This window comes from Egretta garzetta, unplaced genomic scaffold (genome assembly GCF_000687185.1).
Source record: "Egretta garzetta isolate BGI_Z169 unplaced genomic scaffold, ASM68718v1 scaffold20, whole genome shotgun sequence".
Lineage (NCBI taxonomy): Eukaryota > Metazoa > Chordata > Aves > Pelecaniformes > Ardeidae > Egretta > Egretta garzetta.
The window spans coordinates 44,879-61,239 of NW_009258388.1; the positions used below are offsets into that span (position 1 = coordinate 44,879).

At 42.9% G+C, this 16,361-nt stretch overlaps 1 protein-coding gene across 1 annotated transcript; it reads right to left on the reverse strand.

Moving 5' to 3' along the window:
* Window positions 1-6: 6 nt before the first annotated feature.
* Window positions 7-16,050, reverse strand: LOC104129393 (prolylcarboxypeptidase). The gene is made up of 9 exons (XM_009642324.2): window positions 15,773-16,050; window positions 14,579-14,719; window positions 13,385-13,486; window positions 12,907-13,088; window positions 11,219-11,376; window positions 9,773-9,945; window positions 7,298-7,462; window positions 4,851-5,038; window positions 7-559 (listed from the first exon to the last, which is right to left on the reverse strand). The coding sequence occupies exons 1-9, from the start codon at window positions 15,800-15,802 to the stop codon at window positions 355-357; spliced, it is 1,344 nt and encodes a 447-aa protein (XP_009640619.2). The 5' UTR covers window positions 15,803-16,050; the 3' UTR covers window positions 7-354.
* Between the last annotated feature and the right edge of the window lie 311 nt (window positions 16,051-16,361).

Below are 16,361 nucleotides of genomic sequence, written 5' to 3' on the forward strand. Positions count from 1 at the left end.
TCCACTGTATATACCAGCAGTCAGGACAATCACCTAGCGCAGAGAGGAAGGCATCAAGCCTAGGACAGGAACTCTTTACCTTAGGGTAAAGCACAGCCTTTGGGAAGAGCAGAAGAGGAAAGCAAGCCAGAGCAGGCAGCTCGATCCATGCACTTTGAATAGAATTTATTATCTGACAGCGCTCTCCACCTGTCTGCTGCCTGCCTCTCTCATGGGCGCAAGCAATGGTTAGCACTGCGACACGGGTGAGGAAGCAGGAGTGAAATGTTCAGACGACCGTGTGATAAGGCCTGGCCCTGCTCCCAGCAAAGCCAGCAGAGGTATAATGGCTGCAGTTGTTACAGTACCACCCCTTCACTGGCTGTGCCTAGCCTCTTCGATCCACTGCTTCATGTAGCAGATTTCCAAGGCTCGAGCTTGCTGCACAGATTTAGGGTCCAAAGGGTTGCGGCTGCGTAGGTCCAGGTGATGGGCTCCATCCGGGATCATGACTGCCACAAGGGAATCGGTGATGTTCTGGGTCACCCCACCTGCAGACCAGGGGTCCAGGCCACCATTGCTGTAAGGGAAGAACACTTCATTAGGGTACGCCTGCCCAGCAGTCAGCCGTGGGGCTGCAGCTCACATCAACATCGCCGCACTGACTTTCAACTCGTTTTGCAAACGCATAGACAGAAAGCTATGCTTCTGTCGTTAATTATCTACTAACTCAGATAATAACCTGGTGCCACAGCCTCTAGAGATAGATCTGCTGCCAGCTGTCATTGTCATAAAAGGTTCAGGTTCCCCTGCATCAAGACATGTCCAAATTCCAAAATCAAAACACTTTGCCTTCCTTCTTCACAGTCTGCCATAAACTAATAACCAACTGGATCCTTCAGAGATGAATTTTCAGGAAGTTCTACCTTTTGCTGCCTCAGCTGTGTGCTGGTTTTGCAAAGAAATGCTTGGACCTTCCATTAGTCCCCTTATTTCTAATAACAAGCGTATTAAAATGAAGCTTTTATCCCTCAAGAAACTCTCTAAAATGACTCTTCCTCTGTGACAGGACAATTTAATGCCATTTGCTCCCCCTCCTCCCTCACCCCAAAGCAATGAGAAGATTCCTTGCACTGTAGATCTGGCTCCAAATAACACCCGGTCCATGAAGCAAGCCAATGGCTTGACTAGGGTGAGGGTTTTGTATCTCTCATTCCTAGCTTTAGGCTTGACCCAGTAATCCCTAATACATCTTATTTTCCTTCACCACCATGTTATTCCCACACGCAGTCCATCTTTCTGCACAAAGAAATCAACAACCATACGCTTACTGAACTACACAAATCTAGATCTGTTCCTCACTTAAAACACTGGACTTGCCCACAAAAGGAAACATTAGAGGTGGGCTATTGTACATCAGTGTAAATTTCTAGGGAGGTCTAAGAAATTAAAACGTTTTTGGACATCAAGAGATACGCAGCTAGATAAATGCCACAACGGCAGCACCAGAAAGTAACAGAAAGAAAGGATGAGTAAAAAAGTTTCATAGAAATAACTAGGAGTAAAAACCTGATGGGGTCTGAATTAATACTGTATTTGTTTCTCCACCAAAAAAACCCAAGTATCTGGAATCTCTGTAGCCGTTTTCAGTGATTCTAAATATGACTTAGGAGAAGAAAAACATTTTGTATCTGCCAAACAAAAAGCATACAGAGCTGCCCAATAAGCAAAAAGCATTAGATTTAAAAGGTCGCCTGAATCAGCAGAGCACCTTGGCAACCGAGGGATGAGTTGCTGAGAGACCCAAGATGTACATGGACTTGGATCTTTTGGTCCCAGTCATGTGGAAACTAAGCACGCCACAAGAAAACAACACTGTCTCTGGCTTCTCTGGGAGCTGGCTGCGTCCTCTGTGGCTCCTGCCAAATGATGGCACCAGAGGCACTGACACAGTTTGGGAAGCGATACTTGCTGAGAGGAGGGGGGCATGGAGGGCACAAAATAATCGTAAGTCGTAACAGTTTTACAGAATAAGATAGTTCAATACCAACTGGAATGGATTATTTGGGTTTAAACTAAGCATGCATGTAAGTCCTCAGCTGCCCATCTTACAGGACAGGAGTTGCCCCTGTGTAAACAGAAGAAGTGAAAGAATAAAAAAGTCAGCCATTCCTTTCTAGCAGTGGCCAGGCAAGTAGGCATTCAGAAAAAACCTAAGGCAGAATATCAGCATGCTAGTCTTTTTTTCAATTCATCGTATTTCCTTGACAGCATAAATAGGGTCCTGCCTATCCCACTGCAAACCATTCCCTTTCCTGTCATCTCTTCAGAGCCTCCTCAGCTCTCCAGCCTTGCCCAGAACAAGGAGAGGTTTTACACAATCTTAGCAGAGCAGCGCTGTCTGCACACCCTTTAACATGCCCACTCTCCACAACTGCCAAGTTTCCTTTTCTTACCTTTCTTTCCTCACCTTTTCTCTTCAGCCAAGGCATTATTCTGCCTTCTCCTCGTTTCCTCCATTCCCACCTTTTATGCTAACAATCCTCCATTCTGCACATAGGTCCAGTATCTCCCCAAACAGAGCCTTCACTCTCTGCCTCTCCCTTACCAGTACAGAACTGGATAGCTGGGTGCCCTAACTTAGAAGCATACAACCCATGCGTGATCCATCCAGATAGAAAAATATCAATTTTTAAGCTGCGTACACCATATTTCACACTCTGCTACAAGCTGGGCTGATTTTGACTACCACAGTATGTGTATACCAACTGCTACAAGCTCTCTGCCACCGCGTGCATGAACAGTGTTAAAACACTATTTCCACCACCATGCAGCACTTCCAGACCAAGTATAGAGCATGTTCCAGTATAAGTACCAGGAGCAGAAACTGCTGGAAGAGAGAAGGCAAACAGGGTTCTGAAAATCCCAATTTCCTCAAGCTATACTTTTAATAAAGATGCACTGCCCAGGACAGGCATATGATATCTGCCTACAGCCTAAGTTAGCACTCACACACTAATTACATACCTCCAACATAGCAAAGTTGCGGTGCAGACTCCTGCGTCGATACCATACAATACATACAACACTGTGTGAATCTGCAGAGTGATGCACTGCTTGCAAAGGGAGAAGTGGCAACACCAGTTTGAGCATCCTAGCCAAATCCCACTGCAGGTGGATAAATCCACCCTACAGTGGTTCTCTTTAGATGCAAGTATTCTTCCCTTCCTGCGCTCAACTGCTGTGCAAGTTGCCTGACACTTGAAACAGTGCTTTTCACCCCACAGGGAGCCACATCCCCCGGCAAACATAGTGATATTTTTTGTAAAGCATTCTGTAGTGTTGGAGGATAAAAGGCTCTTATATAAAATGTAGTGTTGACAATGTATTTGTTTGAAGAGAAACAACGCAGCTTGAGATCCAAAGCTTTGTGTGTACAGCACTAGTTCTCCATTCATTTGGATGCTTTCAAGCTTTTCTCATTTCAAGGTCCTTCAGCTGGCATAAATTCTTAAACACTTAGATTTGTTTGCTTGTCCATTGCTTACAAAGCAGATTTCTACTGTACAGAGTTGTGAAGCCTTGGAAATAAGCAACGCTCTGCAGAAATTAAGTTAAACCAACAGTTTTTTTTTTTTTTTTAATTAAAAAGTCTTCCAAAAAAAGGTGGAATTTCTCACTCTAGAGCAGGTATCCTGCTGGGACAGAAACAGCAAGAGACAAACAAGAGGAAAGCAACAGGCCTTTGGAGCCAGACAGACCAATGCTAACAGCTGAAATCCAGAGAATAATCCCCAATTCAAGTGAGAACTTTCTACTTCTAATACACACACCTATTTACCAAGTCAAACAGACTAATTCTAAGTTTTGTTTAAAGACATGGCAGGGGTTTTGTTTATTTTTTTATTTTTTTTTTTTTTTTAAAAGGCCTTGCACAATTTTAACCAGAGGAATATATATATCCAGGAGCTGCCCACAGTGGGCAATCAGTACAGCAAGTCAGAACTCCTGAAGCACAAGCTTCAATGGGTTTATTAAATGCCTCCCTACCACATAACAACCTAATGAACGGCCTTAGTTCAGAAACTTAGCTGTTTTATCTCTTTACAGTAGAAGTACAACTACATGAACCTCCTTTTAAAGAAAGAGTTTAACCTTAAAAATACAGAAAGTGAAGGCTGAGTAAGGGGCAAGCAGCATGCACTACTTTTTGCACTAGACTGAAATATTCATTTAGCTTTTTGTCCACATACAAAGGTATTTCAGACAAACTTCTGCTGCATTACCAGTATGCTGTGCTAGAATGGAAATCTCTCTTTGTATTTGGATCTTACACAAGTTTGTTGAAACTTGCCTAATTACTGCTAAAAGAAAAGGGCAATTGGCAGTCATAGGAAAGCTCCCCAAGTTACTTCCCTCCCTTTTCTGTATAGAGGAACGTCACACCAGCCCCTCCACAAGGCTATCACCCCGAGCAACAGTTAGTGACCAAGATCCTGTATTATACCTAGAGCTTGTTTAGACTTTCCTTTCATGTGGAAGAAACAGTGCTTTGGCTTCATAAAAGCTGGACAGATTTACCAGCATGGGAAACCTGGACTGTGGCCACAAGATAAGAAGGAATCCACACAGGAAGAAAATTACATTTGGCAGAACTCCAACCAAGATTCTTCTTTTAGAGTCACACAAGCAGTGACAGAACAGTTGGCTTCTTTGGCTACTGCAAATTGACCATTTTACCTCTCAAGAGCATGTCCATCATTTATTCAGCTGGTGCACAGATAGACCCTTTTGCTACTTAGGGCAGGCTCTCTGCACTGACAACCCAAACTGGTGGAAGATTCCACTCTACAAGCTGAAACAAGGCTCACCTGAAGACGATGTTGCTGTGTGAACTGATGTTCTTCCCTCCATACATAGAAAGAATCCAAGAGGGACGAGGCCTCACTCCCCACAACCTGTAACACTCTTCCGAAAGTGCATCAAAGTCCCATTTCTGAGGCTCAAACATGTCATTGACACCATCTGTGCACATGGGCATCACCATCTCAGTGCAAGCCTGAAAGAAAGAGCAGGGCAACAAGATGTATTCCCAGGAGACTGTCCAATAGCTGTTAGAGCAATGTTTAAATAAAAAAGCTTGAATAGGATTTGATCAGTAATTACTGTTAAGCTATCATAGAATCGTTTAGGTTAGAAAAGACCTTTAAAAGATCATCAAGTCCAACCGCTAACCTAGCACTGCCATCCCACCACTAAATCATGTCCCTAAGCACCTCGTCTGCCCAGCTTTTAAATACCTCCAGGGACGGAGACTGCACCACTTCCCTGGGCAGCCCATTCCAGTGCTTGACAACCCTTTCGGGGAAGACACATTTTTCCTGATGTCCAACCTAAGCCTGCCCTGGCGCAACTTGAGGCCATTTCCCCTTGTCCTATCGCTTGTGCCTTGGGAGAAGAGACCTCCTGTCAGGCAGTTGTAGAGGGCGATAAGGTCTCCCATTAGCCTCCTCCTCTCCAGGCTGAACACCCCCAGTTCCCTCAGACGCTCCCCATCAGACTTGTGCTCCAGACCCCTCACCAGCTTGGTTGCCCTTCTCTGAACATGCTCCAGCTCCTCAATGTCCTTCTTGGAGTGAGGGGCCCAACACTGAACACAGTATTTGAGGTGTGGCCTCACCAGTGCCCAGTACAGGGGCACGGTCACTTCCCTGCTCCTGCTGGCCACACTATTCCTGATACAAGCCAGGATGCCATTGGCCTTCTTGGTCACCTGGGCACACTGCTGGCTCATGTTCAGTCAGCTGTTGACCAACACTCCCAGGTCCTTTTCCACCAGGCAGCTCTCCAGCCACTCTTCCCCAAGCCTGTAGCGCTGCATGGGGTTGTTGTGACCCAAGTGCAGGACCCGGCACTTGGCCTTGTTGAACCTCATGCAGCTGGCCTCGGCTCATCGATGCAGCCTGTCCAGGTCCCTCTCTAGAGCCTTCCCACCCTCAAGCAGAGCAACACTCCCACCCAATTTGGTGTCACCTGCAAACTGACTGAGGGCGCACTCGATCCCCTCGTCCAGATCATTGATAAAGATATTAAACAGAACTGGGCCCAACACAGAGTCCTGCAGAACACCATTTGTGACTGGCCACCAACTGGATTTAACTCCATTCACCAGAACTCTTTGGGCTCGGCCATCCAGCCAGTTTTTTACCCAGCAAAGAGTATGCCCATCCAAGCCATGAGCAGCCAGTTTCTCCAGGAAAATGCTGCAGAAAATGGTGTCAAAACTTTAGTAAAGTCCAGGTAAACAACATCCACAGCCTTTCCCTCACCCACTAAGCAGGTCACCTTGTCACAAAAGGAGATCGGGTTAGTCAAGCAGGACCTGCCTTTCATAAACCCATGCTGACTGGGCATAATAGTCTGGTTGTCCTGAACATGCTGCATGATGGCACTTGAAGATGATCTGCTCTGTAACCTTCCCTGGCACTGATGTCAGGCTGACAGGCCTGTAGTTCCCCAGATCCTCCTTATAGCCCTTCTTGTAGACAGGCCAGAACACAGGTACCAAGCAACAATTTCATCTTTCACACTATTCTTCAACACCTTAGCTAAAAAAACCCCAAATTATATCCTGGAAATGATATAGCCCCCACCATGGCAATTTATCTAACTCACAGTCTGTTCCTCCTTGCCCCCTTTCCCACATGCCTTCAAAAGGCGGCAGGGGACAAGCTGCAGAGTAGATATGTTGTTTTGATGAGCCCAGCTGCCATATTCTTTGTTACCCATATGGCAGTTCCCCTTTCTCACAGCACAACTTGTAAAGCCTGCACATCTCCTGTGGCTGTCCAGAACAAATACAGAGGAAACAGTAGCCAAGATCAGATGGTCACAACCTGAACACCAATTCTTAACACCTTAACGCCCTGCTCCCCAGAAGAGAGACTGTGTACAACAGCATTGCATGTTCTTAGTAAATGGGATGGGGAGAGCAGAATGCCCTGGACCCCTTATTGCAGGGATCTGTATTTTTGTAACCTACTTGATGGGAAAGGCTGGATGTCAGTGAGCTACAGGATAAACAGCTTTAGCTGAAAGAAATCAGTATCAACATACCCTGACATATTTACTTGCACAAACCGAGGTGGACAGCTGGGATGGGGAGAATTAGAAGACCAAGATTATGCTGCTGTACATCGTTTTCAGTCAACACAAAGAGCTGAAACTCAATAATTAGCTAGATAATGAAGATACTACCTAAACCTCCTGGGAAAACTGATCTAGCTGAGTTACAATTTAGAAAGGATAAAGCGCATACCTGATAGTACCAGCCCAACTGGCCCAGACTCTTTGTTGCAGTCTCATACATGTCTAAGCACGCAGCTTCTCCTGAATAATTGTAGTATACATTTACTGCCTGGAAAACATTCTGCAGCAACAATTTATCGGAGAGACTGGGATCCTTCAAGAACTTGCAGACTTCCTGCAACAAAGAGAAAGGAGGGGGTCTAAATCTGCAAGAAATAAATACATGATACCTGATAGGATATAAATTTCTTTTCAAAGTAGTCAGACCACTTACCAGAAAGCATCTTTCTATGCAGTAATATACCCTCAGCTTTATCATAAAAAGCAGTATCCCATTTGTGTAGTGCATGCTACTATGAGGAGCCTGAAACTTTACATTTCCCAATTAAAGCTTTAAAAACAGTGCAACCGTAATATTTAATTCACCAAGCTTTTTGATCCACTTCCCATTCTTGAAAATAGACAATACTTAGAAAATAGACAATAAAATAGACAATACAAAAGATTATTTAGCTCCTCTGTAATGAAAGATAACACATGCAAATATATAATAGAGAAGCTCCAGGTATAGACTGGAGTTCCCTGCAGTGTGCTGTAGTACAAATGGAAACATTCACGTAAGGAAAGTTCTAATATTTAAGTCCTTTTATACAGCAGCATTGCAAAATTCTTACTTCTTCGTGTTTGGAAGATATGAGGTGGTGGAACAAGGCACTGTTTTGCCAGAGAAAAATTAAGAGCCATCTCAGATAAGAGTTTAATTCAAAATCTTAACTGAGGACATCAGTAGTGGAAAAAACAAAGCAAAGAAAACACAAAAGCTACTGCCCCAGGAAATTTTTTCATCTTAAAACATCTTTTTTAAAGTGACAATATTCTCTTTGGCAAGGCTGCCTCCTTACCCCTGCTCCCGAGAAGCTGGGACTAATACATGAACAGCAAAGGGTAGAAGCTGTGAATCTGAGCTCCCAGCCCATCAGAAGAATCCAGAATTACTCTCTGCAGGGAGCAAAGGATGCACTGCAACTCCAATGCTGTTCAAGTACAGGCACACAGGGACAACTCACATGGCCAATGCAAATTGTGCATCTTCCAAGAAGCAATCTTACTATCCTTCCTCCCCCTGTATAATCTTTTTCCCTCGTTTTCATTGTGGAAGCTAGGAAACCGACCCCTCCCTTGTTCCCTACAGACAACACCAGAGTACAGCTTCCACATTTTGCCATTCCAAGCAGGTTTTATGGTTTGGCTAGCTCTGCCATCAGTTCTTAACTCATAAAGTGGAGGCTTGGAAAGCTCACTAATTCCTGCAAATATACACTGCGGAGAGATAGCAGAACACAGGGCTGCAGACAACCATGTATCTGAAGCTCAGATCGCATGGTAGAGACAAGAGATCAGCATTTCTGAGAAAGTACTGGCAGCCCACAACAGAGAGCAGATTAAGCAACATACATCTCTCTCTCTCTAGCTACCCAAACACAATTCCCCCCCCAGCCCTTTTCTTACCATCAGGGTCAGATTACAACTTCTGTTTCAGAAAGAAGTATCTGAACAGCTTAAATAATTCAGCTTTCATACATCAACATTGCCTAGACAAGCCACGGCCTTTTCTACTTTAGGTTTATACCTCAGTTAAGCAGATAGCATAGACAGTGGTGAAGGTGAGCACACCTATGATTCTGTTTCTTAGGTTGTGTCAGACTGGTAATAAAGCAGAAATAATTAAGGTGTTCATACTGCCTTTTGCAGACAGCTACATCAAACAGATGAATGTCCCTCCTCTCCTCCATCAGGCAGCTCTACACAAGGGAAATTTTTAAATTTTATATTTAACTACTGTTTAATAGCCAAAAATACTAATATTTTATCTACCTTGCCTGCCAGACGTCGTAATCCAAAGCCATGCAGGAAAATTCAGGCAAGGTCTTAAAAGGAAAAAAAACACACTCCCAAGAAAACAGAAATCTTGGAGAAACCATTGCAGATAAACAGAACTGCACAAGTGAAGGCTTGCAGGTGTGAAAAGTGGTCCTCCTTTGAGAATTGACCCTGTAAGGCACATGTTTGTGGTGAGAGAGGAAATGTGGTTCCCTAGTTTTCCCATGTCAAAAAGGACATAGGCTCAAAACTTTCTCTTTAACTGCAAGCTCTGCCAGCTAAGCCTGGCATCAGAAGTTCTAATTGCATGTGCTTTTTGTGCAACATTTCTGCTCCTAAACAACTCTGCAGGACAGCTGAGTTTTTTCAGTCATCCCTGGCACTTTTCTTCTTCTGGGCTCCTTTGATGCAACCTATTAGCCCTTCAGGTGCCAGTGAGTCAACAAACCAGCTGATGCACAGGAAGATACTGCCCTGGTTCTCTTTTTTTTCAGCCATGTTGGTTCTACAAAGCCAAAAATAAAGGAAAAGGTGCAGACTGGGAGAGAAGGAGAGAATTAGTTAACCAAATGGTCAACTCTACACAACATTGGTTCTCAATTACCTGTATAGGCCAAGCTGGCAGAGGCTGTAGGAAGTCAGCTTTATAGGGATAGTTCACCATAGCCAAGTTGACCCATGTTTCACTCAGCCAGTTTTTCAACATAGCAGCATCCTGAAGATTTTTTAGTGGGCTGCACAAATGAAATGTGCTGGAAAGCCACTGTAAACCTGCATCTTTAATAAAAAAAATAAAATTATGTTGAATGTATTGCACCATTAACACATAGATCAGTTGTGCTCCTGCCAAAAAATATTTCACTTAATATAACTAATCTGGTGAAATTATTCCACATACATACAAGCATAGCAGATCGAATTTTAGTCAGCATCTGTAAGTGAAGGGAAATACAACCTGCATACTTCAGGACATGGGTATGTCACAGCTAAGATAACATTAACAAAAAAAAATCTAAAAGACATTTGGCATTTTTTTGATAGGAAATAACATCAGGGCACTCTTCTTCCAATGAAAGGAAAACTTTAAACCAGCTAGCTCACAGTACATGGACTATTAATGGATAGATCTCTTGTGACTCTTATCGGTCCAGAACCCATCTAATTCAGCTTCCCTGCTTTTAATTAGCTAACTCATCATACCAGGCTTTCTTTTTAGGACACTGAATTCAAGTAGCAAGATTTATTTTTTTTTTTAATTGAATTCCTTTGCTGTACAGTGAGCTCATCTGACATAGAATCAGAATAATTTAGTTTGGAAGAGACCCTTAAGATCATGGAGTCCAACGATTAACTGAACACTGCCATGTTCATCACTAAACCATGTCCCTAAGCACCTCGTCTACCCATCTTTTAAATACCACCAGTGATGGGGACTGCATCACTTCCCTAGGCAGCCTGTTCCAATGCTCAACAACTCTTCCTAATAGCCGATCAAAACCTCCCCTGACGCAACTTAAGGCAGTTTCCTCTTGTCCTACCACTTGTTACTTGGGAGAAGAGACTGACCCCCACCTCACTACAGCCTCCTTCCAGGTAGTTGTAGAACCATAACATCATTTGGGTTGGAAAAGACCTTTAAGATCGAGCTTAGCTGAGTCCCTAGCACTGAATCCATAAGGATTGCAGTGATTTTCTATACCCGATTGACTCTCTTGGTATTTAATCTATTCTTTTAGAGTAATGACTATCTAGCCTACTTTGTCAAAAAGCCTTGAGGCTCTGATCTGGAGCCAGCTCCTGTCTGACCTTAGGGATGTTTGGACCTGGATCCTGAATCATACCAGGTGTAAACAAACCTTGGGATCCAACAAAACAGACATTTAAAAAACAATGCTAAGCTCATTTGGCAGTTGTCAGTCTTAAGAGTATAGTTTCAAAAAAAAAAAAAAATAATCAATACATATACAGGTGACATCCATAGCAAACTTGCTGATTTTATGAAGTTATCTGAACATTAAGACCCTTTGAAAAAGTATTGGTGAGGTCTTACCTGTTGAGGAAAGGTGGTTAATGGCATTCCAGGAATTCCGGATGCTTTCTGAGCAGCCTGTCCCACTCTTTTTGAAATCATTAGTCACTATGCTGAAATAAGTGCCACATGGAACCAAATCACCAAACTGCCAGATTGGAGCAGAGGCTGCCAGAGCTCTGCAAAGGGACACAGAAAAACTGTTTGGAAAAACATGCATTCTGAACCCCTGCAAAGTGACCTTCCATCCTCTGGTCAATATTTTCCCCGCAGCCACTATCTAAGTAATATTTATAATTCATCTCGGACACTGAGCCCTAAGTGAACTAACCATAACATTGCAAAACTATTCTGTAGGTCTTCATGCAAAGGCTGGTGAAGGCTATAAGTCTTGGACACTAGTACAAAGAGATCAGTAAATACATGAAGTAGAAATTTAGACTTCATTTTTTTTTTCCCCATCCTCACCTGGCAGCTAGGTCTTTCTCACTAGGCATTGTGCAAGCTCAACTTAAGAGCCCCTACCCACAAAAATCTACTCTCTAGCAGATGTGGTTGACACACCTGAGGGACAGCATGCCATCCAGAGGGACCTGGACAAGCTCAAGAAGCAAGCCCATGTGAACCCTCAGTGTATCAATACAGGCTGGGAGATGATGGGATTGAGTGCAGCCCTGCAGAGAAGGACTTGGGGGTACTGGTGGATGAAAAGCTGGACATGAGCCAGCAACATGCGCTCACAGCCCAGAAGGCCAAGCGTATCCTGGGCTGCATCCAAAGCAGCGTGGCCAGCAGGTCGAGGGAAGAGATTCTGCCTCTCTACTCCACTCTGGTGAGACCCCACTTGGAGCACTGCATCCAGCTCTGGAGCCCCCAGCACAAGAAGGACATGGACCTGTTGGAGCGGGTCCAGAGGAGGGCTACAAAAATGATCCGAGGGCTGGAGCACCTCTCCTAGGAGGACAGGCTGAGAGAGTTGGGGTTGTTCAGCCTGAAGAAAAGAAGGCTGCAGGGAGACCTTTTGTGGCCTATCAGTTCTTAAAGGGGTTTTATAGGAAGGATGGGGACAATCTTTTTAGCAGGGCCAGTTGTGACAGGACAAGGGGTAATGGTTTTAAACTAAAACAGGGTAGGTTTAGACTGGATATAAGGAAGAAATTCTTTACAATGAGGGTGGTGAAAGACTGGAACGGATAGCCCAGAGAGGTGGTGGAGGCCCCATCCCTGGGAACATTGAAGGCCAGGTTGGATGGGGCTCTGAGCAACCCAATCAAGTTGAAAATGTCCCTGCTCACTGCAGGGAGGGTTGGGCTAGATGACCTTTACAGGTCCCTTCCAACTCAAACCATTCTATGATTCTGGTTACTAATCTTGTCTCCCAGTCAGGAACTAAGGCACTGAAGAGATTAAAGACATGCCTCAAGTAACCAGGAAGTCTGATGACCCTAAAAAAATTATGTGTGGTGTTCATAATAATTGTTTTTACAAATCTAACAGATAGCTCTGAAAATACACACCATCCAGTACCTGCTGACCTACAGCTGTCTTCAGTAGGCAAACAGTGCCTCTTTCCAAATTCAAGGTAACTTAATTCCTCCTCCCAACAGTGAAAAATTCAAGCCAAGAGGTACCTCTCCTAGTGCTGTAATATTTATAGCACAGAAGTAACAAATGCCTGCTCTGAGTTTGAGCAGGATGAGTACACTCACCCAACTACCACGTGGGGGTACTTCATCCTAAACCAGGCTGCAAGCATTCCTCCGTAAGATCCTCCTATAGCTATGACAGGACTGTAACGAGCTCCTGCAATGGTCGCCTTTAAGTACTCAACCAGTACTGCAAAGTCTGCCAGAGCTTGTTCTGATGTCAAGTAATTCAGGTGCTTGGAATCCTGAGACAAAGAAAGCAGGTTATATACAGCATGGGAGTGATTTCCAGCAGCTGCTGAGTTCTAAATCTGTGCCTGATAACACATAAAAGACACCTGCAAGGAATATTTCAAAGTGCTAGAAAGTCTCAAGATTTTTTTTTATCCTAGAGTTGATAGTTACAAATATAGTATAGTTGTGTGCTTTTAACACGTCTAAGTGTTACTCAGGCTAACAGTCATTACACTGGCAAGAATTACAATAGGCAGAATTGTGTTTGTACAGAACACATTTAAGGAAGACAAAAGACGACACTTACGCTGAAAGACTCATTCCCAAAAGGCAAAGATTCTCCGTAATATCTATGTTCAGCAAATACTAACATGGCATTAAGTTCTTCAGCAACATCCCACATAAAACCCTGGTTGGAGGAAAACAGACATTTAAATAAGTTGAATCAATTATTTTCAAAGTCTAGACTTTCAGTCTAGTGTATTCCAACTCTTGTCCTTTGATTAGAAAGGTATCACTATCAAAATACAACTATAAAGACAGAGTATAATTTGGTTTTAAAGGATCACTGAAGTAAGAAAACACACAAAACAGATATCCACCCAGACACAGGGACACATACAAAGACAATATGAATATTTCAATGCTGCAAAATATTAAGCAGTATTTGTTTTGTGAGTACACATAGGCAATCCTGCCAGAACTCCTATGGCAAGAACTTAATCCATAGGAAATAAAAAACACTACAGAAGAAAAGCACATGTTTGGGTTAGGACTGCATTACAGAAAACACAAAATTTCTTTGGCAATAATCAAGCATTGCAATACACTTATTTTCAACTAATAACTAACTACAACTTGTTATTACTTGTTGACAGCAGCTTGTTACAACCAGTTATGGGAACAGGCAGACAGATCACCTGCTGACAGAACAAACTATGTAAGCAGTCCCTGGTTGCTTTGAGCCCAGCACATGCCACCTCCTGTTGTGTTACTGGACTTTGTATTGAAGTGGCTGAAAAATGCCCACACGTGCCATTCTGCACTTACTTCAGTCAGGGAAGGAAAAACCTCCACAGGTGTTGTCAGAGAACAAGAATCACTTATCTTTGATTTCCAGCCCCCTTCATTTCACTTCACGTTTTTCTTATGGAAAAGAAAAAAACCCACCAAACCCTCCCATTTTATTCGGGGAATCTAAAGTACTGGGATAGGTGTAATTTGGTCCAAAATTTTGCATTTTGAGCTTGAGGCACCTTATAAAAGTTAATACAAGTGCATCCCCTTGATTTTGATGGCTTCGAATGAGACCCTGAACCACCTAAAACTTTTTCTGTGCTTTTTTCAGCTTCCTTTTCCTCCTATAACAATCCTAACAACCGTTACAAACTTCTCTAAATGATATTGTGACACCGTGTCCTTGTTCTTCCTTATTCTTCAGTAGGCCACTATTGGAAATAAGGATTGTAACTCAAGAATTGATAATCTGTTTTCTACGTACCGTATTGTTGCAGAACCATGTGATGTCTCCTTCATTGCCTGTATAAAACAGTATTGGTCCATTGTCTTTCTTCCAGTGCTGATCTGCTACTAGATACCGCTGTTGGAACGTAAGATTTTCATCAAATCCAAAGTGATCAGTCTGTAAGAACAAGGAACAACAACATGTTCAGAAACCTAAAACTGATCATGAAGTCCACTGCAAGTGCTGACAGTCATGTTGCAGTTGAAAAATAAAGAAAAGCAAGAAAGTTTTAGTAAGATAAAAAACATGACATTGAATTAATTTGTATTCTTAGGTACATAACACATCAACATTCTTCTGCTTTACAAAGGAAACCAGCCAAAATTACAGGTGTACACACTGAAGGAGAAATGCTATTTTCAGCTATAAAAAACCCCATGCCCTAGAAAGGCATACTATAAAAACAGTATCATACTTAACATGAGATATTCTAAATATATTTAGGAAATCAGACAAATCTGCTGGGGGTCATGATGTAATAAAACTGTATCAACAAGCAAAAAGAGTAATTGTCCCGCAGTGTTTTGAGCCTTAGGAAAATTCCTTACTAGCCTTATCATTTATTTAAAAAAACAAACCAACCCACACCACAAAACCAACCAGCTGCCACCTCTTCCTTCTCTCCCTCTTTTGGTAAAAGATTGAAATTTAAACAGATTCTTGTTAGCAAGTGGGTTTTTTATTTGTTTGTTGGGGTTTTTTGTTGCTTTTTTTTTTTAATTCTTAGAAAATACTCATTCTCTGTACTTCCTGTGCTACTGCCAAGCTTTTCAGACAGTTTTATGGAGTACTTATCTCCTTGTGATTTTCAATAATTCACATACCTGCCCCAATTTTTCCACATCCCTATAAATACTGCAAGCCTACACATACTATTTAACCCAAACCCCACAGTGTTAGCTTTATCCCCTCATTACAAATTTAATTTCTATTCCTAAGGTCAGTTTTTCAGCTTTTATTCCCACTGCTTTGTATGCATTATCCCCCTTTGATCCTTCCCCAAGCATTCATCCATACTAGAAAGTTTATCAATTGCTGTTACAAGGTAACTCCCTGCACAGGCATAATCTTATTCCAGAATACCCACACAGGCTTTTACTATAAAAAAAAAAAAACCAAACCCAAACAAAAACCCCAAACTAATCCAGAGGAGCTATGCTGCTTAATTACCGTGTGTTCACAAATCATCACTACTTTCATTCATTGGTTGAAGATGACCTGTAGTTTCCCCAGTTTTGACTTCCGTCAGCAAAAAGCATCATCTTTTCCTTTCATATTGTTTCTTGCTGGCGGTAACAGCCTGACATCTGCTGGCTTGAACATCTCTGCTCACCCATCTGCCTTTGCACCAACTCTGCCAAATCTCTCAGATGCTCCAGGAACCAACCTTTCCCATTTCCTGTTTTGGGAACATCTGCAAGTTAACGTAAAAAAAGCAGCAAATCACACGCAAATCCAAGCACTCGCTGCAAATGTAGTGACCTAACTGCTTGGCAGGTTCCTCCAGGCAGCTCAGGAAAGCCTAACTCTTCACCTGCAGGATCCAGCTACTCCACACCACATACCGATATTTGCTTTGGGTCAAAGAGAGCCACAGGAACTTACTTAAGATACACAGTCTGCTGCAGAGTGTCTTTTCCAAACTCTCTCAAAGCTTACTCACTCTTGGACTGAAGTGAGAAGACAGTGGTGTTGCAAGTCACTGCTAGCAGAACAGCAGGAGCAGTTGAAGGTTTGTGCATGGTCTTGACAGACATAA

Coding starts and splice junctions, on each gene's coding strand:
- LOC104129393 (XM_009642324.2), bottom strand. CDS start 15,802: ATGAAAGTAGTGATGATTTGTGAACACACG. Junction 13,487..14,578: donor CATGGTTCTGCAACAATACG/GTACGTAGAAAA, acceptor TCCTCCAACCAG/GGTTTTATGTGGGATGTTGC. Junction 9,946..11,218: donor TAACCACCTTTCCTCAACAG/GTAAGACCTCAC, acceptor TTTTTATTAAAG/ATGCAGGTTTACAGTGGCTT.